This window comes from Seriola lalandi, unplaced genomic scaffold (genome assembly GCF_002814215.2).
Source record: "Seriola lalandi dorsalis isolate HSWRI2012SDOR001 ecotype SW California unplaced genomic scaffold, Sedor1 jcf7180002054968, whole genome shotgun sequence".
NCBI lineage: Eukaryota > Metazoa > Chordata > Actinopteri > Carangiformes > Carangidae > Seriola > Seriola lalandi.
In genome coordinates, this window is record NW_019525519.1 from 323,286 (window position 1) to 343,305 (window position 20,020).

Consider the following 20,020-nt stretch of genomic DNA (forward strand, 5'->3'; position numbering starts at 1 on the left):
TGGAAGAACGTAAATCACTCTATGTAGCTGTAACATGTAGCTATACTGTTTTGTTAGAGCAATCAGAGGAAGTGATCCAATGACTAATGTTTATTTGACAAAATTTACAGGGAAATTTGAATATCTTAAATGTTTTCCTTTAAATTACATGTTGGGGTCTATAAAATGTATTTATTTATAACTTCTATTAGCTCAGTAACACCTACCATCGGGCCCTGTGACCTCTATGGGAATCTTCCTCCCAGTAGGACTTAGTTTGCAAATTTGATTACAGAAATGCTTCAGATTTGCTGTATGAATCTTTTCTAAGTACAATACCTGTCTCACTTCTTTTATATCTAAACTTTAGGTTTACAGATAAATTATTTAATTGCACATTTAAGGAATTCGACCCACTTAGCTTAGTATTAGCTTGTGGTCCTGTCTAGTACAGGGTTCCTGAGTCAAACTCTAGTTTCAACACTAGTTTTATCTGTTATCGTCCTTGTGCATATTTCTTTTCTTTTTAATTATTTTTTAGGGCATCTTATGCCTTTATTAGATAGATCGAATGGAGAGGTAACTGCAAATGAGGGGAGAAAGAGATAGGGAATGACATGCAGAAAAGGTCACCTGCCTTATGGGAACCAATAATGAAAGTTGGGTTAAATGAACTCATCATGAACTGTCTGACACAAAAAAAGTGAGACTCGATAGGTTAGTATTATTCCAGCATTAGGATAAGCCACCAGCTGGTCTGGGCAAATGATGGAGCTGTCATGTGCAGTTGGATGCAAAAGTTTAAGCACCTCTGGGCAAATTACATATTTTGCTGATTTCTGAAGCGAAAAGATGTAAATGAAACCCCTGCAGCACAGACATTAAAAATTAGCCTATCTTCAGATGTTAATGCACTGTTGCAGTCCCTTGACATCAACGTCATTTAAAAATCTCTTGGTAGATCTGTGTGAGCCTAAAATATCCCACTGATAACTGATCTTCCCTCAGAAGTGATCTGAAGGAAGAGTTAGGGGAAATTTCTAAATCAAGAACAGAAAGACTTAGCTGGTTGCCAAGAGTGTTTGCAAGCTGTGACATCTGCCAAAGGAGGATTTACCAAGGGTACCCAAACTCACTACCCACAATTACTGTTTCTTTTTTTCCCTATTCTTTAAGTTTATGAAATAAAAACAGCAGCTCCAAACAGGTTAATCTGGCCTGGAGGAAACTGGCAATTTACTGTGTCTGTCCTGTCAACACGTTTCTCTACCAAGCTGGCGTTTATTGGCATGCAGTCGGCTTCATACTCGTTATTTATTACGCGCTTTTCAACTATAATACATTTTCCACCTGGGTATAAACAGGCTGTTTGGCAGCTGCCAGCCTCGGCCCCAGATCAAGGCTGCCACGCGACCTGTGAGCAGCAGGTGGCGCTGCAGCAGCGCCGCTGCTCGGTGAGGAGGTGTTGCTCTAACGTCTCCACTTTGTCCGCGGCCGTGACGTATTTCCTGGGGCTTGAAGGGACCACTCAGCTGTACACCGGAGGGCTATCATGACTATTTATAACCAGCGATTCTCCGTTATCTATTTTTCTGTCGCTTCACCGTGCCGTCGTCGCTTCTAACGTCGGTTTGTGTGAGACAACAACAAGCCGGCTCGAGCAAGATGTAAAAGGAAGCTGGTAAATTGAGCCGTTTGTAAGTTTCCGTCTGCTCCAGCTTGTATTTTTACTTGTTTGGGCTTCGTGGCTGGCGAGTTTACCGTGCTCCCGGCTACGGGACCCCAACACAGGACAGGACGGGGCAGGACAGTATATTATCTCATTGATCCCGCTTGCTGTTAGTTTTTGTGTGTCGGCTTGAAAGGGGGGGGGGTCTCTCTCTCCCTCTCTCTCTCTCTCTCTCTCACTCACACACACATGCCTAGCTGACGTCGACTGCGCCGCGTCCGGTTTCTGTGGTTGTTCCTGCGGAGTGGCGAAAAAAAAAAAAAATCGTGGTGGTCGTGATCCACACTGCTCTTGTGGGAATGAGTAGTAAAATGTGAGAAAGCCAGGATCGGAAATGTTCGTCAGGGGTGGATGAGAGAAGAAGAAAAGGGGAGGCACCTGTGAGACGGAGCAGGTCAGCCTACCGCGGTGTCAAGTTTGCGTTAATCACGGCGCGGTACAGTTTCAGACATATTTGTCAAGCGGAGGAGTCTTCATCGGATCCGCTCCAGCCGCTGCTCCGAGCCACATTATGACTACGTGTTGTTGTCACGGACTTAACTTGTGAGGTGAGTCCACCGACCGCAAACTCACAGCGTTACCCCTGTCAGCTGATATATTTAACCCCCTTAAGTTGAGCTCATAAAGTGTTAGGCGCTGCAGGCCAGACAGGGAGAAGTTTTCCTCCTTCCCCAGCTCTTCTGCAGTTAATCTCTGTTCCCTGTAAACACTCAGCACTGTGCGTGGTGTTGACACTTTTTGCTTTGCCTTTATTACTATACTCTTGATCTGTGTGTGTGATTATGGAGGCTGTGGCGCGTAGATTCATTAGGAGTGAACTTTGACATCAGAAATGCAGATCTGAGAAACGCAGCTTTAAATGTGCCATTCAAAATATGAATCTAAGATGTTGTTTGTTTTTGAATTGAGTTAAGTTATTAACCTCTCTGGATGACTTGCTCCGATCTGCATTTCTTTCTTGTACACTGTTTATCTGATGAAAATAATCTGGTCAGATATGAACATGAACTTTTAAGTGAAAAGATAAAGTGTAACCCAACACTGGATTTTCAGTGTCACAACAGATGTTACATTGAGATATTATGGGACGTGACCTGCTTGTGTTGTTTGTGCTTCAACTAAATCCAACAGTGTAATTTTACTCCTCCCAATATTGAGCTGCTGATTGTTATGGACAAACACTAGAACAAGGTTACGGAGCCCCTTGCATGCGGTTACATGTTCCAAATGAAAACAATGCTTCTCAAATACACAAAGCATATTGTTCTGAATGTAAGTGTTGTAAGAGGGCCAGGTGGTGTCCATGTACAGTGTGATTACATGTAGCCTTGTCTTTATGTTGTGCAAGAATTTCCATTCCATACAAGCTCCTTAATGGATTTCACATGTGTTCCTGTTCTTATCTCTGGAAAACTGAACTCAGAGAGGGAAAAATTAGTTTGAGTTGCCGGCATAACAGAAAACATTATGATTATCAAGTGTTTTTGTATGAATCATTAATGCTGACATTGTTGCAGGAAGTCTGTGGAAGGTGTTGACAGCACTTGGTAAAAAACAAATGTACCGGACAACAAGGGTTTTGCTATTGTTTTTAACTACTGTAATTAGGAGAGTCAAGCCATTAAACATCAAATGGGTTTTGCAATAAAAATTCCTATAAAAAATTACAGCATACTTGCAAAGATCATAGAAAGGTCCACCCAAGTGGTGTCTCTGTCTACACCCTATGACACTGGATTGATGATACTGACATGTTAAAGAATTAGGGGCAGATATTAATTAGTCTGCTGCATGCCTGTTACTTGGTAGCTTACTATGTCAGGGCCATGTTGTTGGTGCAATAGCTATAAACCCTGTGTTATACTCACAATCTGCCACGATGCTACTTCTCTTTATCGCTGTTTAGGATCTTATATGGTATCTCACTGGTGAAGTTATATCTCGCACTATTCATCAGGGAACGCTGGTGTAATTTTAGTCTTGTTTATGGCATACTAATGAATTAACTTGCAATCGCTATTGTTACTGTCATTTTGCTACGCTGCCACACACAGCTTGTTATTTCCCAAATACACTCTTGAGGGCTGTGTGAGTGCGCCTGCATTGAGATATTGATTTCTTGCGTGTCACAATGTGAGAACTAACAGTAATTATAAGATGTTTGAGTGCGAGCAAAGGGTCATATTGGATAAATGTATGTGAGTTGGTTTTTATCTCATTAAAATGTAAATAATAAACTGATGAGGTGTAAACTGTTTCCTTTTAAAAACATCCTGATGAGTTTGGTAATGAGGCTGCTATTATCCTTTGTGTTTAATCATACTTGGCTAATTATAATTTGGCGTAGCTTTTTTTCAGTTATAACCTCTCCTATCACAGTCTGGCATATGGTATCATTTACTGTGGTAACACTAAAGACCACTCAGAGGGACAGTCGGCTTCTGCTTTATCTCTGGCGAACAGTAAAGTAGCTGGACAGTTGTTATGCCACAGTGTGTGGTTTTCACGCTGACGTTAAGAAAACTGAGTGGTCGAGCGCCTAGATGAGGTCACAGGCGTCTGTACTTAAAATCAGAGTGAGTCTCGAAATCAAACAGAGCTTTGGAAACGTTCACATTCTGTTTACTTGTTGCCCCAAGGCAAAGAGGACAGGGTTGAGTGAGTACCGCAGGACTTTTCTCAAGCTTTCTTTATCTTTCTTGTTTACTAATTTTCATCGTGGGCTGTACTTTAAAATTTTGATTGATTTAAACCTGATGAATACTAAATATTGGTTTAAATAGCCAGAGTTAAGCTGCCGCTTTTGAACATGTCAAAATGAGGGAGAACTGAGATGGGAAGCAATTGTTGTTCGTCAATTTTTGCAGGAACTGAGCTGATGATTATAAAAAGTAAACATGTAATTAGTGTTGGTTGTGGATCCTCGCTACTTAGACATATGTGTTTTATGAAATAGGCTTAAATGAGCAGGAAACAAGGACTGAGAGGTAGTGGAGCAATGTGAGTGTTACAGTTCACCTTTGAGAAACACTTGCCTTGGCACCTGACTTGTTTTGTTTGGTTTAATATACATGGCGCCTGTTTTTAATACTGTGTAGCTGTCTGTAATGTGAAATTAGCTGTTATCCAGGTATCAATGGAATGAACATCTCCTGTTGAAATGCCCGGCATGGATTAGCAGCTTGTCGTGGCAGCTCACAGCCAGGCTGACCTGTAAGCTTGCTGATCGCTAATGATGCATCTCCCTGTACTTTGGCTTCACAACACACTGAACCAAGTCTGTCTCAGCGCTTCAGACATTTACTTGTCACTTTGCTTAGAAAACTTCTCGGGATATTGCTGTCAAAAATACTCTGGCCTTCAAGTCTTTTCCGCAGGTTAAAGTTTTTAAGTTTTATAGTTAAATTGTGTTCAACATTTTTATCAGTTCCACGCATGCATCTGTTAATTGTAGAGGGTACAAGGGTTTCAAATATCGATTTGAATAGCCACTAAACAAACAAGGCTTCTTTTATAATAAACATTTCAGGGTTGTAAGCAGTATGGCCAAACATGCTGTTGCTTATTTGTCAGCCTGTTATCTGTGTTAAGTCTGTGGCTGAGAGTTGCTCAAAGGAGTTGTTGTGACATTGTTCAGTGTGTGTTTTTTTAATGATGTAAGCAAAAGAAGAAGAAGAAAAAGAAATTATATTATCGAGGGAGTTCAGGGAGTCAGATGGGAAAATTAGTCACTACATAGATTGTTACAGTGGCAAGAGTAATTCTTCCTCTTGGGCCATTCATACCAAATTAATGAATACCTGATGGAGATGCATGTCTGAACTGTTGTTTTTTAAATATACATGAATTAATGAACATTTTGTGAAAGCTCAGTGTGAAAAAATTAGGATTTTATTTTTATTTACTTGTAAATATATACAGAACAGTATCCCTACTTCCAAAGAAAATAAACAAATATCAGAAGCTATACATGTTTGGTAAATACCTGTGAATGTGTAATTAAGTGAAACAAAATTCCTTATGTGTGATTTAATAATGGATTTAGGTAAATGAATACAGCTGAAACTCTAATCTTGATTAGAAAAAAAAAAATCAGTGAACAGATGTTTGAAAAGGTTTGTAATTAGTCTGTGCATCATGGTCTAAGTGAATAGGATTAGACCAATTACAAAAACCTGCAAAATTAACATTGAAATGTTAATGAAACAACACCGTTAATGACGGAAACCAAGCATATTTTTGACCTCAGCGTATGGAGCGATGGCTGTATAATTACTTAATGAAAAACTTCAGAGTAGGTGCAGCTATCTTAGCAACATGAGCAATTTGATGCGAAATGGGCAACGGGTACAACAAAGGGTTTTCGCTCGGGTACCGCAGGGCTTAGGCTTAGGCGCTCGAGTGGTTTGCATTTTCACATAATTTTTCATTATCATTTTAGTATTTATAAAAATACAACATAGTTTATTGTTTCTCACAGCACACGCAGATGTTAGCAATAAGAAAAGCAAAACAAATATGCTTATTGATGAACTAAGTGTTATGTCTTGAAGTAATCCTTCGCATTTTCATGAGTGATTGCACTGTGTGCTGTACAAAACATTGGTGAAACAAGGCTTACTGTGAATAGATTTGAACTGAGATGTTCTCATCCGCCCATAGCCATCTGGCTACTTAACAACAACATTGGGAGAACTCGTTTTCACTCATCATGAATATATTTTCTCTGTGGCAGCAAAGCCTGTTATACCAGCCTTCAGAAACTGCAGGTTCGACTTGGCTAATAAAACACTTTTTTCGGACTGACTATCTCTGAAAGACTAAATTTAGACATACTCGAAAACACTCGCTAGCCTAGCTACATAATAAGGCCAAAACAGCCCATAATGCAATAATCTGGAAGAAGGACGTATTTACAATTGCACTCTCAATTACTTATAAAACTAAATTTCCAGTCAAAACAAATCGTCTAATATTTAGGCCAATACAGTATCCTTCCTCTCCCGATCAGTGGAGAACCCTCAGCATCATTCTTTACGTTCATTTGGCTCAGGCGCTTAGACTGGTAGGGCAAATCCAGTAACTTGAACTGCTCTAAGTGAAACAGAGGGCCGACCTGTTCAGCGGTGAAAATTGTACAATCTACATGTGCAATCGAACGCAACTGTTAAGCCATAAAGGCCACGTTTATGATGGCTCTAATGTTCAGCGTTTGGTGACATTGTAGATGTGTAAATTCAATTATATGTTTATTAAATTAATAATGTCACGTTAATAATTATTTTATTATTATTAATTTATTATTGAGAGGTTTGTCTAATCTTTTTGCCATTCCTATTGACATACATGTGGGAGGTATATAATTAAATTTAGACATTTCTGTCACAATGTCACCAAAAACTGAGCATCATGGCAGTGCTGTTGTATAAGATTGCATTACATTGTACAGGCCTACCTAATGGAGTGGCAACTGAGTGTATAAGCAAATTTAATATACCACATAAGTAAACAGACCCTACAACACACTGAAGTTGTTCATGAGGAAACAGAGACGGGATGCATCAACAGCATCCGGTGAGGTTCACTAAGCAATGGATAGACAAATTATCTCCACCTAAAAGTCTTCCCACAAATCAACCAGTACCCCAAATTCCTGAAGTTTTAAAACATTTAGTTGGAGAGTAAGCCGGTCAGATAGATCTGATTAGGCAGCTGTTAATCCACGAACCAGCTCGACTCATGGTAATAGGTAAATAAAGTGTAGTCAATCAGTTAATGTATTGAATTATAAATTCTTTTTTATATCAAAAGTATATTGAATTGAAAATGCACAGTGCTTCGCACAGTGGCTTGAATTGGTCATTGAGTATTTTTTAATATGAAACGCCTTGGTAAATTGTATAGTAAATGACTATTTGAGTGCACAGCAGATTGCTTCAGTCACATCTAAAAACATCATTCATTCTCCTCAACAAACTGTCCAGGGAAATTTTGAGGAGCTTGTTTGTTCATTTGGAGTGCGGCATGATGGCACGGTGATTTGAAATTCTCCATTTTGTCCATTGAGTAGCTAACCCTGGAGACAGGGCCATTATAGAAGGGCTATTACACCAACAAAATGACTGGAGAAACCCTGTCCCACTGTAGATTAGAATCAGGAGGAGAAATGTGACTGCATGCAAGTAGGAAACACAGAATTGTGGCGCTGTATTCAGTACGGTCCAGTCAACTCTGGGTTACAGCAGGGTTAGCGCTTTGGATAATTGTCTTAACAGACTACAGCCACACCTGACCCCCTCCTGGCTCCAAACAACAGCTTAGAGGAAAAATTGTATCAGCAAATAATTAAACCATGAGCTGAGATCTGCGTCTCTGCTCACTCTGGCTACTGTAGCTATGCTATCACACGGTATATTGCTTTGTCTTATTCATAAGAGTATTGCCATGGGCTGCCATTGCTGCCTCAGGCATTTAAACTCCACCCCCTCGAGTGGCTACCTCACCTCATAGTAAGACTGACTTTGCCCTGATCCCTCAGCATCCAGGGCGTAGTCTAGCTTTCCAACCACACTTCTCCACCTCCTTTGCCAGCCCAGTATACCTAAGCATTTTCCTTTTGCAAACTTCATCTAGCGTATCCTCCCATGGGAGTGTAAACGCCAACATTTGCTGCTGTGTGTCTTGACCGCAACATCAGGCCTCGGCGTCCTGCTCACAACTTCCTGTGGGATTATCAAATGCCTGTACTTAGCTGGGCTCTAGCACGTTTGCTCAAAACTAATGTTGAGGTAGCTGTTCTTCCTCATGGACAAAACAGATGAATACATTATTTAATGTGTGACCCATCAAGTTTACTCCCTTGTTGTTGTTTGTGTTCTATTCCCCTGAACATGGAAGCAGCTACAAAAGGAGGGACAAAACCTCAAGTGTTGACCAAGTCTTCTTCATTTGGCCTCATGTGAATAGTTTCCCTGTGACTCTTGACGTGCCTAGGTTACACAGGCTTCTTTTGTGTTACAGTTTTATGGCCATGGGGGATCACAAGGAATGATTCGCCCGTGACTTCATCACCAGGCTTTTTGACCCTTTCAGACATGTAAATGTTTTTCTTCTTTTTTGTTTCTCCGTCAGGTGAGCTGTGACCGTTCCCTTCTTTGTCTCCCTGTGCACCTGCATGTACCGTGGGCAGCCCGGCCTGTCGGAGAGGCGTTGTGCTCAGAGATTGTGCTGCACTAGGAGAACCCATGGCTTCTGGCCCTCCATCTCCCTCTGAAGGGCGCAAGCTGAGGCTGCTGGAGTTGTTACTCGGGCCTCTGTTGATCTTGTTGGTTTCTGGGCTGGAACCAGCGCTCGGTCAGAAGGTCTACACCAACACATGGGCTGTCCACATACCTGGAGGTCAGGAGGAAGCTGATCGAATTGCCAGTAAACATGGGTTCATCAACTACGGACATGTAAGTAAAACGCTGCATTTTAGCAAGCTTTTTTTTTTCTATCTAGAGATAATAAGGAAGTCAAAGTGCTGACATTTTACAGTAGTAGTGATACAGTGGCCACAAGAGAAAAAAACTACATTTTGACTATGCTAATATACTGTAGTGCTCATCGGCTTCCTAAATATTTGCAATGCTACGTGTTTAACATCAGATTAATTATTCATTTATGTGTTCTAATATTTTATCAATAACCAGATATGCTCACTTATAATTAAGCTACGAGTTATTTATGATGCTCTTTTATTTTAAAGTTCATTTTATTGGGCCTTCCCGTTTGCCAAAGCTGTCAAAGAGCATATCTTATATATTTTTTAGAGTATATCTTTATTTCTTTCTTTCTGTGGTTCTATGTTTCCTCTTTCTTGCCATTTTTCACCCACCAAAAAAAAAAAAAAAAACGCTAGAGTCTTTAAAAGGTGTTAGTAATTGTATCTCTCAGATTAGTCAGTTAGAAAAGCTGCAGTGAAAACCAATGTTCAGTCTAAGCGCCTTCTTGTCAGTCATTCATTGTTGATTATGTATTTGTATCGCAACGGGTGTGTTGCAAGGAGCTGGATGTTTTTCTGCCAACTGATAACATGAGCCTACTTCACAACAGCTACTCGCTCAAGCCTTAACAAGACTCTGTTCATCATGGTCTGATTAGTCTCGACGCGTAATTTTAACTATAAATATAACCCAACAATCACAAAGCTTGTCTGCCCTGTTCAGTTTAATCAGTCATACACACACAATTTTTATCAAAGCAATTAATTACAGATTGAGATCCCAGTCTTATAATTTACTTGTGGTTCTGTGTGACTGTATATTCAGAAACTCCCACAATAAGCCTTTGTGTGGAGTCTGGACAGAAAGCAGAAATACTATCAGTCTGTAGGAGCTGAAATGATGAAGTAAAAAAAAAAAAAGAAAAAAAAAAGAGGTTTTTAGGTAACTGCCTCGTCCATATTGAGAAAGCTTTAAATTATGAAGATCTTATTATGCCAGTAGGCACAGTAGGTGTGGGCAGTGAATTACGGATAAACATTTCCTGTGTGCGTCAGTGACGTATTCCTCTGTTTATGACTTCCTGTTTGACTTCAGTGGAAACCAATTAGCCAAATTATCCCATAACATCATCATGTCCTCTCCTGGAAAAAAAAACCCCAAAACAGTAAGAGTTGTAAATTAATTTAGTCTTCCGTAGGGCTACAGGAGTGTGTTTTCTCATTGTTACTCATACAGCGTCTTCTTTGTCTTGGTTACTATTTAAAAGCCAAGTATTTCTTGCGCTTAAGTGTTTGATACTTTCAGGGAATGTATTTTAGCATTTTAATACCATAAAATCATCTTTGATGTACCTTTCTATGCAATAAAATAACAGAAACTTGAGGTTGTAACCATTCAGTTGACTCTTCTTTGAACCACAGGCTCTATGCATAAACTTGCAAAGTATCTATCTGTCCAGTTTACCTTCAGGATAGATGGGAAAACCTTGCAGTTGTGGGTGCTGTACTGACTGCTCCAAATACCCTGTTTTTCCACTATTGACATTCAGCAACATTTAATTTGCCAATTGCACAACCTACCTTTAGACATTCAGGCTCGGTTACGGTCGGTGTGACATGAAACTTAATGTGGTATATACACAGAATATATCATAGGAATCTAAGAATAGTTTTCATGCTAAATATGTTTCTGTATTTTCTTTTTCTTTTTACAAAATGAAACACAAAGCCTAATAGTCAGAGAACATGCAGATTTTTAAGTCCCTCATCTCACCACTTTTCCAGGCAACATTGTTCTGTTTTGCTCTGTATGGTCTTACTGGTCATGACCAGGAATGTTATTTGTGCTGTGAATCACAGCGTGCAGACTAATGACTAATCCTACACACTTAAATCCTTTAACTATGTATTGGCCAAGCACAAGGAGGAATCCAGACAATTACACCCGTGTACTCACAGAGTACATGGGTGTAATTGTGTACTCTGTCCTGGAGATGATGAGCTGTTTGGTTTGGTGTGTGTCAGCAACTTGCTTTAGTATTTTATGATATTTTGAGGGAGAGAAAATGGACTGTTGTGTCTGACCTGAGCTGGATTGACGAGCTAGTTTTGACACAGTCTCTAAGATGGAAAAACGGCAGAGCAGGGGTCCTCCTAACGAAGCAGGCCTAATAAAGTTAGCTGGATAGATGCTGAGTAAAGCCTTTAGCTCTATCAAATCTGAAACACGGAGTGGAGTAAAAACAGATGTTCCAGGTTTTTAGCAGTTATCCTTCTTATTAAACCAGCTTCAGATAGATAGATGAGTGATAGATCTCTGATCTGGTGTACTTTTCTGTGCAGCAGAGAATGTTGATCAGAATAACCCAGCTATGACCCACAGCAAGGCTAAAAAAAAAAAAAAAAAAAGAAAGAAAGAAAAAAAAAAGGCCAAACTGACCCGGTATGTGCTCTGTGCAAATAACCATGACTTCTGTTTTGTACTGTGTGGCATTTCATCATTACCTATGTTCTAATGTGTACGTGTCAGGCTGACACTCAATGAAAAAGTCAGTTTTTAAGTGTTAAACAGAAAATCATGAGATGGATTCTGCCATAGAGGAGAACCTCTCTTTGCTCGTGCAAGTTATTCCTGCACTTCAGGCTCCTGTAGTACTGAAATGAAAAATTAATAAAATACATTATTAGGTCATCATCAAAATTCACCTGGTTGTGCTTCTCTGGCCTTTTTGCCACAGTGTAAAAATGGTTAAGTTTAGATCTGTTATGATAACTATTAATCAATTAGTCAAGCAAGAGGGAATTAATTGGCAACTATTTTAATAATTGATGGTGGAAAACTTTCTCTGGTCCTAGCTTCTCGAGCAAGACTTTGAAGATGTCACTCTTGCGTTTTGAAAACTGTGAATATTTTATTGCCCAATTGATGAGTAGGTAAAATAACCGATTGATTAATTAATAATGAAAATAATTGTTAGTTGCAGCTCTAGTTAAATTATCTGCTTCAGGTACTGGCTTCAGGAGTCCTTCAGCTGGGGATATACATCCCGAGAGCCCAGAACACGACACTGCCGTGATAAACCTTTTGAATAAATGATATGGAACAGTCACATCTGTTTAGCCCCTCAGCATGTTATTGAGGAATGCCCTCTGTTCATTAACTTTGAAAGGTCAGCTATAACCACAATGATGACTAAAATAAAGATGCTCCTGTGTTGTGCACTGCCCTGACTGCATAACGTCGCTGTTCACTGATTAAAATGAAGCCATTATGTTCGGGCTGGGGACAAACAAATCTGTTAAGCCATTTTTTGCCTACGGCTGATAGGAAATGAGAGTTGCCTTGTGTGGCCACGCATGGCGTGTCTGCGCTGTGGGGCTGTGCGTGTAGCTGTGTCTGACTGTGTGCAGGTGTTGGAATTAGGCAGGAGAGCTCGAGGGGAGGATCAAAGACTGCAGCTGCGCAGGTTTTATAGCTCTGATTCTGGTTGTTTTTATTTCCCCTTCATTCTACTCACACTATGGCATCCATACAGCCTCTGCTCTAAACATGTCAAATCTTTGTGTTCCTCCATCGTGACGCATTGAGCATGTTGTCATGAAGGTGGCTATGTGTTGACCTATTTTTGTAAACACACTGATTAATAGCAACAACATGTGAGCTCTGTGTTTAGCACCGCTGGCTTATTACAAGCCAGAAAGTTCTGCGTTCGATCTCCACAGCAGGCAACTTGAATCTTAGTTAACGAAGATAATTCTGACAACAGTGAGGCAGTTGTGACTCAGGAGCGGGTAATCTGATCCCTAATCACTAATCACAGGGTTGGCGGTTTGATCCCCAGCTCCTCATGTTCATGTGTTGAAGTGTCCTTGGAAAAGACACCAAATTGCTCCCGATGGTCAGACTGCTTAGACTGCGCGGTAGCTTGCTTCCATCGGTGAGTGAGTGAGTGAGTGAGTGAGTGAGTGAGTGAGTGAGTGAGTGAGTGAGTGAGTGGTAAGGTTGTAAAGGTGCTTTGGATGAAGGCACTAAACCAATGCATGCTGTTTACAATAAACCTCAAAACCTATTTGAGCTACAGTGGACACTGCACCTATTGAGTAGTTCATAATATTTGACATGATTTTGCTTGATGAGATAACACTGATGTTTGTAAATGTAATTCAGTATAACTCCTTAAATGCCTTAAACTGCAGAATTAATTTTATTGCTGCATTTGCAATATGCATTACTTACATTGCAGATTCATCTGCAGGTTATTTTCTTGATTAATCCTTTGGTTTGTAAAATGTAAATTGTGAAAAATGCCTGTGCTTCTTAGAGCTCAAGGCAACATCTTCAGATAACTTCTTTTTTTTTTTTTGTGTCTGCAGCAGTCCCTAATCCAAAGACAGTTATTTTATTATGATGTTAAGACAAGGGAAAACAGCACATATACATATTTGGCATTTTTACTTAAAATATTATAATATTTCATGTATAAATATATATAAAAAATATATAATATCATATAAAATATGATCGATAGATAGATAGATAGAATCTCAGTTTGTTTTCTGCCCATTTGATGCGGCTCTTCAGTCAGATTTGCTGGAGCATGAAAATGGTTGGCCAGTTTATTTTGTTGTTTGTTTTTTTTTTTTTCCATAATGTTTACAACATCAGGAACACAGACAACTGGCTAATCATGTGGCTGACTGATGTGATGCATCTGTTCTTCTTTGTTGGTGCCAGTTCTTCAAGGTTGGTTTGGTTTGTCGGGGCCAAAAGTCACCTGGAGTCCATCCCTTTATCAGTCAGTACTGATCAATCAGGACAAGCTAGCCAATGTGACAGTGGTGCTGGGCGCTTGTCAGTGAGGAAACTTTATGGTAACATTGTCTGACAGCAACTCATGTAAAACCCTGATGCAGAGCCCAAACTGTCTCTGCTTGCTTGAAAAGCCCTCCCCTTTTTCTCTTCTCTTCATTGTTAACAGAGACACAATAGATGATGCCGGTAAAGAATATTAATATTAATGTACCTGAAATGAAGCGGACTATCAGTTTTAAAAGGTCGCTGTGACCATGTGATGTGCCAATGGATTACACCTCTCACTCCGACTCCGCTTCTAGATTGCAGGGCCATTTCAGAACAAGGGGAATAATTAAAACTAAGTTAAAGTAATAAAATTTAAAAAACGGCTGACTCACTCAGTGGTAAATGGGTATTAACTGCCAACTTGCATCTCCGGATGGCTATTTTACATTTTAAAGACCTTTTCTTGCCCACATCATCAGACTTGCAGTTTAGTTTTTCACGGGGAACTTAAATATTTGCCCGTTTCAATTGCACCCCCATTACACCAGTATTTAAATAAATAGTGAAATGGGATTAGAGGGATGGCTATTAGTTGTAAGAAGTGATTTGATAAGGAGGACTTATACAAGTTAAATAAATCTTAAAAATCATTATAGTGTGTTTCAGTGCACAAACTGGGGGGCAGCCCCCCCCTGGGTGGGGTCATTGAGCCACTGCAGTAAGGGGCATGGATGACCAGGGGAAAAATATGGAAAGAAACTCATTTGAATAAATATAATCTATGTAGTGAAAGTAATCCAACCAGAAATGGTTATTGCTGCCGTGCTGCGCTTTATTTCGCTAAAATTCAACATGGATCCCTTTTTATTAGTTGCGTCCCCTATCATTGTTAACAATTGATAGAAATTGTGGGGTGGGGAGGGGCGTGAACCTTTTTCTGTTTCTGAAGGGCGTGCCATAAAACATTAGAGAACCACTGGTGTAATGTGTGAATAGGATCAAATAGCCACAAGATCAAAAGCTTAATTGAAAAATTTATCAATTGTGGTCACTGCTACAACAAAAGCACCCTTTTTCATTTGATCTGGTAAGCTTGACAGCTGGTTAAAGTACCACTGTAGATAGAATTCTTTTTATATTTTTTAGGTCAGTCATGTGTTTTGAAACATTGTGCCTTTCTGTCTGTGGCCTTAGGCTTTCACCATCTACTCCATTTTGTATGCAGCTCATGAAAGTTTCCTTACTGATGATGCGGCAGAGTCTCAATATTTAACTTGCTCTTTGCAACGTTGCATGGCTACATTCTGGCTGTTCTTTGTGTTGCACAATTTACTGCACCCATGTTCCTTTTCATAAACAACCTATTACTGCACATTACCATCATAATAGAGAGGTTAAGCTGCAGAGTCATAAACGCAACAACTTTGTTTTTGAGTGATTAGGTTTTACTTACATAACATAATAAAGGTTAAGTCTTCCTGCACAGAACTGGAGGTGTTGTATAAAGGCTGTCAATAGCACCATTTCCAAGAAGGTATTTGTGTTTCCTGCTTCCTCTTGATGGTATGAAACAGATTACTGGTCTTCGTTCATGAAAAATAAAAATGTGTAAAACTTACGAGACACGATATTTTACAGATGCAAAATACATTTCTTATTCTCCTGCATAACCAGAAGTAGAAGGAAAAAAAAAGAAGTAAAAATAAAAAAACAACATCATCTATTTCTACACTCACTTCAAAGTAAATATGTAGCATTTCTCAGAAACATGTCACTTCCCTTCTCGTGAACAGTGGTTTCTGTTACTGCTGTTGGATAAAAATGGCTGTGTTCATACGGCTGGTCTGTTTAGAGACCAGATGCCTTCAGAGCTTGTTCTCCTGGTAAACCCCAGGGCTTTGCATGTAAAGGAGGATTGTGTTTGGCATACTGTGCCCTCACTGTACTCCTCACTGAGCACCATCTTGGCCTATTTCTGGTATCTAATGTGCTTATTTCTTTCTCCTTTCTGAAGAGGTTAGAGCCTTTTATGAAGATTATTAATATTCTGTTCAGCAAAAGATTAAAAGAGCAAAAGAGATGGATATTATCTGGAGTTCTAATGAAGTACATGAAATGACACTCTCCTATCAGTGGCTCATGATACAGCACTGCACGTAAGGGGAGCCTCTGTAGAAAGTTAGCTTTAATGTAGTCCACAATTTTCTTAGTAGTTCAAAAGATATGGCGGAGGACTGAATTTATGATCCCTTGCACATTTGGTTGGTTTTCCTTTATACATTTTTTTTTTACAGCCAACTCAAAACTTAAGACTCCCTCCCAATAGGAGCTTGCAGTATCATATTAGTATCTTTTACTCAAATGCCTTAATATCGACATAATGTGACATCATTTGCATGTGACTTTTGGTGCTTTTAGCAAGAACATTTTGAGAAGGAACCCTTTCTGCAATGTCAGCGTGTTAATCAAACAGGGAGATTCATCTTTCACTTCTCTTGGATTCTACAGTGAATATTCCAAGAGCCAGGTTTCCATTCAAATCCAAAAACACACTGGGCGTTATTCAGTCACACCGGACATAGGCTTTATCATTTCTTCACCTGTGTTGTCTGCACTGAACTGTTCAATTTATTGTATTTTTTCAGTAAAATAATGTGGTTTGTATGTAGCGTGCGGGGCAGAGGATGAACTAATCGTTCATCTTTGTTAATCCATGAAAGTGCTATTTCTACTTGATTTTACATAGTATACTTTTTAAAGAGTGTTCTCCGTTCTCTGTACTTTGTTGTGACATTGTTGTTGGTTTTTGTCTCACCTGCAGAAATGGTAGTTGTTGGAGGTCTTACCCTGTCTTTCTGTCAGTCAGAACTTTGTGGAGATATAATTGTGTAAACTGCATTACCTCAATTTAGAGGCTCTGCTAAACTGTTTGTCCTGCGTTGCCTGATAAGTGCTAAATTATTCCTGACCCATCTCTCAGTTGAAACCTTATTGCAAGGTACAACCACTGTGAATTATAGAATACCAGAAATGAGATCCTGCATGTATGGAGTCCATAATTGGACTCTGGAGAACGGAAGCAATTAACTGGGTGGGGGTGGGGGGACCAGGGGGAAAGAAATTTGCTGGAAAATCATCTGACAGGATATGATGAGCTCTGAGATGATGGGAGAAGAAGCTTCATGCTGAGCATTGAAAGGCGCTGCTCTGTATGATTTGTACAGCCCCACACAGGTGCTTCCTCCTCTTTGTGCCGCTTTGCCACCAAACACATCATCCACCAGAGACAAATCTCAGCACCTTCATAAAACTCTGTCGGGATTCAATCCACACCTCCTTGCTTCCTCACCAAACTGCAGCTCCCTACCACGCTACTAGCATGTCTTTCATCTGACTTTGTGACAAAGTGTGTAATGAACTTTTGAAATGTCACAAAAAAAACTTGGACTTATTTGTGTTTTTTCCAGCAGCTGCATGGAGATGAAGGTTTCCTCAACAAAAAAGCAGCTGTGTCAGTATACACGTCCACATGAAAAATGGAAAGAGCCTTTTAGGAATTAATTAATATTGAGAAGGGTATTGCTCATTTATGTCAGCTAATATTTGTGATGTTTTATGCTCTGAAGGCGAAAACAAAGATGTACTTTGCGATATTCTAATGTACACACAAAAAAGGAGTCATAAACTAGGGAAGCATCGCCCAATTAATATGTGGTTGACACATCATTTAAAATCAGCCTTTGGTGCAAACATCACCAAATATTTATGATTATGACAAATGCCTTTTCATTGCTATACATTAAACACTCCCTTAATTGACAGAACACCACCCTGACTGAGCCTAAGAATATTTTTTGCAATATTAATACATTTCTCTCCTGATTCGGTCCTCACCATTCAGCAGTTTAATCATTTGTGATCTACAATCAACATTTAACACAAACCTGGAAACCAGCTATTGAGACAGCATCACTGTTTCTAGTCATCCATGATATGTGATTAACTTATATACCCTAAGGGCCTTTTTCAGGGTCCATGAGTCAAACATGCGGCTCAAACACACCAGCTATATACATTGCCACTTCTAAATATTTTATCATGCTTAAGCATGTTTTGTAAGCTGGTTTACTTGTGCAATATCTTCATTAATCTTTAACACACCACTCTGTGCGCTGTGGCTCTGCCCTACTTTAGCCAATGAGAGCTGATGGCTCTAGCAGAGTGTGCAGCCTTGTACACTCAGTGTAGCATGTCCCTTAGAGATGGTGCTGCTTTGAAGTGCAGTAATGATAACGCTGCAAACACAGTTCTGTCAGAACTGTTGGATTGGGGCCCTTGTTTGGTATGGACCCATTAAGAGGCTGGGCTTCTCATCCAGAGAGGAACGAATAGTTTCTCATCTCAGGGTGGTGCATCTTTGCAGTTTCTTTGGTCCTGCTGCCTTTGGTCCTTGTGTTGTTGTCAATGAAACAGCCTCCCTTCATTCCACACTCTGGCTTCCCTCTCACTAAGCAGACCCTGATCTCACTTCATCTCTGTGCAGGAGCTCTTCTTTGAAAGTTAATGAACTGCAGAGATCATCTTGTCCTGTTTGCTCTGCTGGAGGCTTCTGTGTTGAGAGGAAGGACTTTGGAGCCAGTGTACCTGAAATCAAATCCTAAACCATTAGCACCATGTCACAGTGACTGATACAGGGAATTAGAAGAATCGTATCTGATTTGTTAAACTGCTCTTCATGGGAAATTAATCTTTTACATGAATTGATCTAGGGATGCAAAAATTGTTGCAGTGAGAAAGTGGTGTAATCTCTGTTAAATCGCAATACTTCATTTGGGTTCTCATTCCTTGAATCACTCTAATGTAGTTCATAGAGGAAATCTTTGTAAATACTTTAAAGAAATAAAAAGATGACTCTGCATTTCAGAAATCCAATAACTACAGAAGGCCAACCTGAATTGCCCATTATTTAGCACACTTTAGTATTTACATTAGTAGACATTCTCAGAAATATGTGTTTATGATTGTGGCATCTCACTAGAATCTCCAGAGAGCATTTTTTGTTAAATTCTCAAATTAATCTATTCATAATACTTTGTTACAGAAGAAATGCTAGCATAACAGCTCTCATTCCAGTGTGAGGATAACAAAATAAGATATGAAACTGTTCCTGGAAATCACATATGCCACATTTTAGAAGACGAGTGTATGAATGTGGTTCAGTGGTGGAATACTTTTTAATGAAGGCTAAATAAAAAAATTAAGACATACAAGCTCTGGGCACTGCACTTCAGTCTATCTGTCGTCATTCTTCAGTAACCGCTTCATGGAACAAAATAGGCTCCAGCCTCCACACCTCTATAACAGCTGCAAAACAGGCTGGGCAACTGGAGGATTGCCTTTGGTTCATTTCTTCCACCTATAACCTTGTTATTTTTATGCATAGAAGGTGTTATGTCATAACGTGGGGGAAAGAGCTACCAATCTGATCTTAATTATTTCCAAGTAGAATGCTTTCTTTACGATTTCATTTGTGTCCCTGAACCTTCCAGATGTTGTGATATAAGGGAGTCCTTTAGGTGTTTTATGATACAAAATATCACAACGGCAGTACAAGCTACTACATGTGTAGACACTGCTTTTCACTCTAGATAACTGTTTTGCCCCCAAAACAATTTGAAACACCTCTCACCCAAAGAGATTTGTTCTCTCCGTTCACTTTGTCAGTGCTGTCACCGTATCTCAACCACTGATAACATTTTGGTGTGTTTTATGTTTTAGATTAGGTTATTAATCAAAAAGACACTGAATCCGGTCAAACCAATAATTACTATCGTGTCAAAACAAACCTCATAGTTGTTGTGACTCATAGTAATAGTGGTAGAGGCCAACATCCTCAGAAGATAAAAACAGCATATGAATCTGTGTTTCTGGAGACTGGAGATCTGAGGATGACATAAATGTCTGCATGAAGCCGCCACTGGCTTCACTCATCCTCCTTTAAACGCCTTTAAACCCCCCCCCCCCCCCC

At 39.7% G+C, this 20,020-nt stretch overlaps 1 protein-coding gene across 2 annotated transcripts in view; it reads left to right on the forward strand.

Annotated features, from left to right (window-relative positions):
• The first annotated feature begins 1,552 nt into the window (after positions 1 to 1,552).
• The window catches only part of furina (furin (paired basic amino acid cleaving enzyme) a), a 79,366-nt gene continuing 60,898 nt past the window's right edge, over positions 1,553 to 20,020 (forward strand). Inside the window, exons 1-2 of one of the 2 annotated variants that reach the window (XM_023395737.2) lie at positions 1,553 to 2,256; positions 8,840 to 9,162. In XM_023395737.2, coding sequence (XP_023251505.1) covers positions 8,953 to 9,162 — 210 coding nt within the window. In that variant the 5' untranslated portion in view covers positions 1,553 to 2,256; positions 8,840 to 8,952. Of the gene's footprint in view, positions 2,257 to 4,223; positions 4,367 to 8,839; positions 9,163 to 20,020 lie in introns of those variants that run through there. The other variant, XM_023395738.2, reaches the window with a different exon arrangement.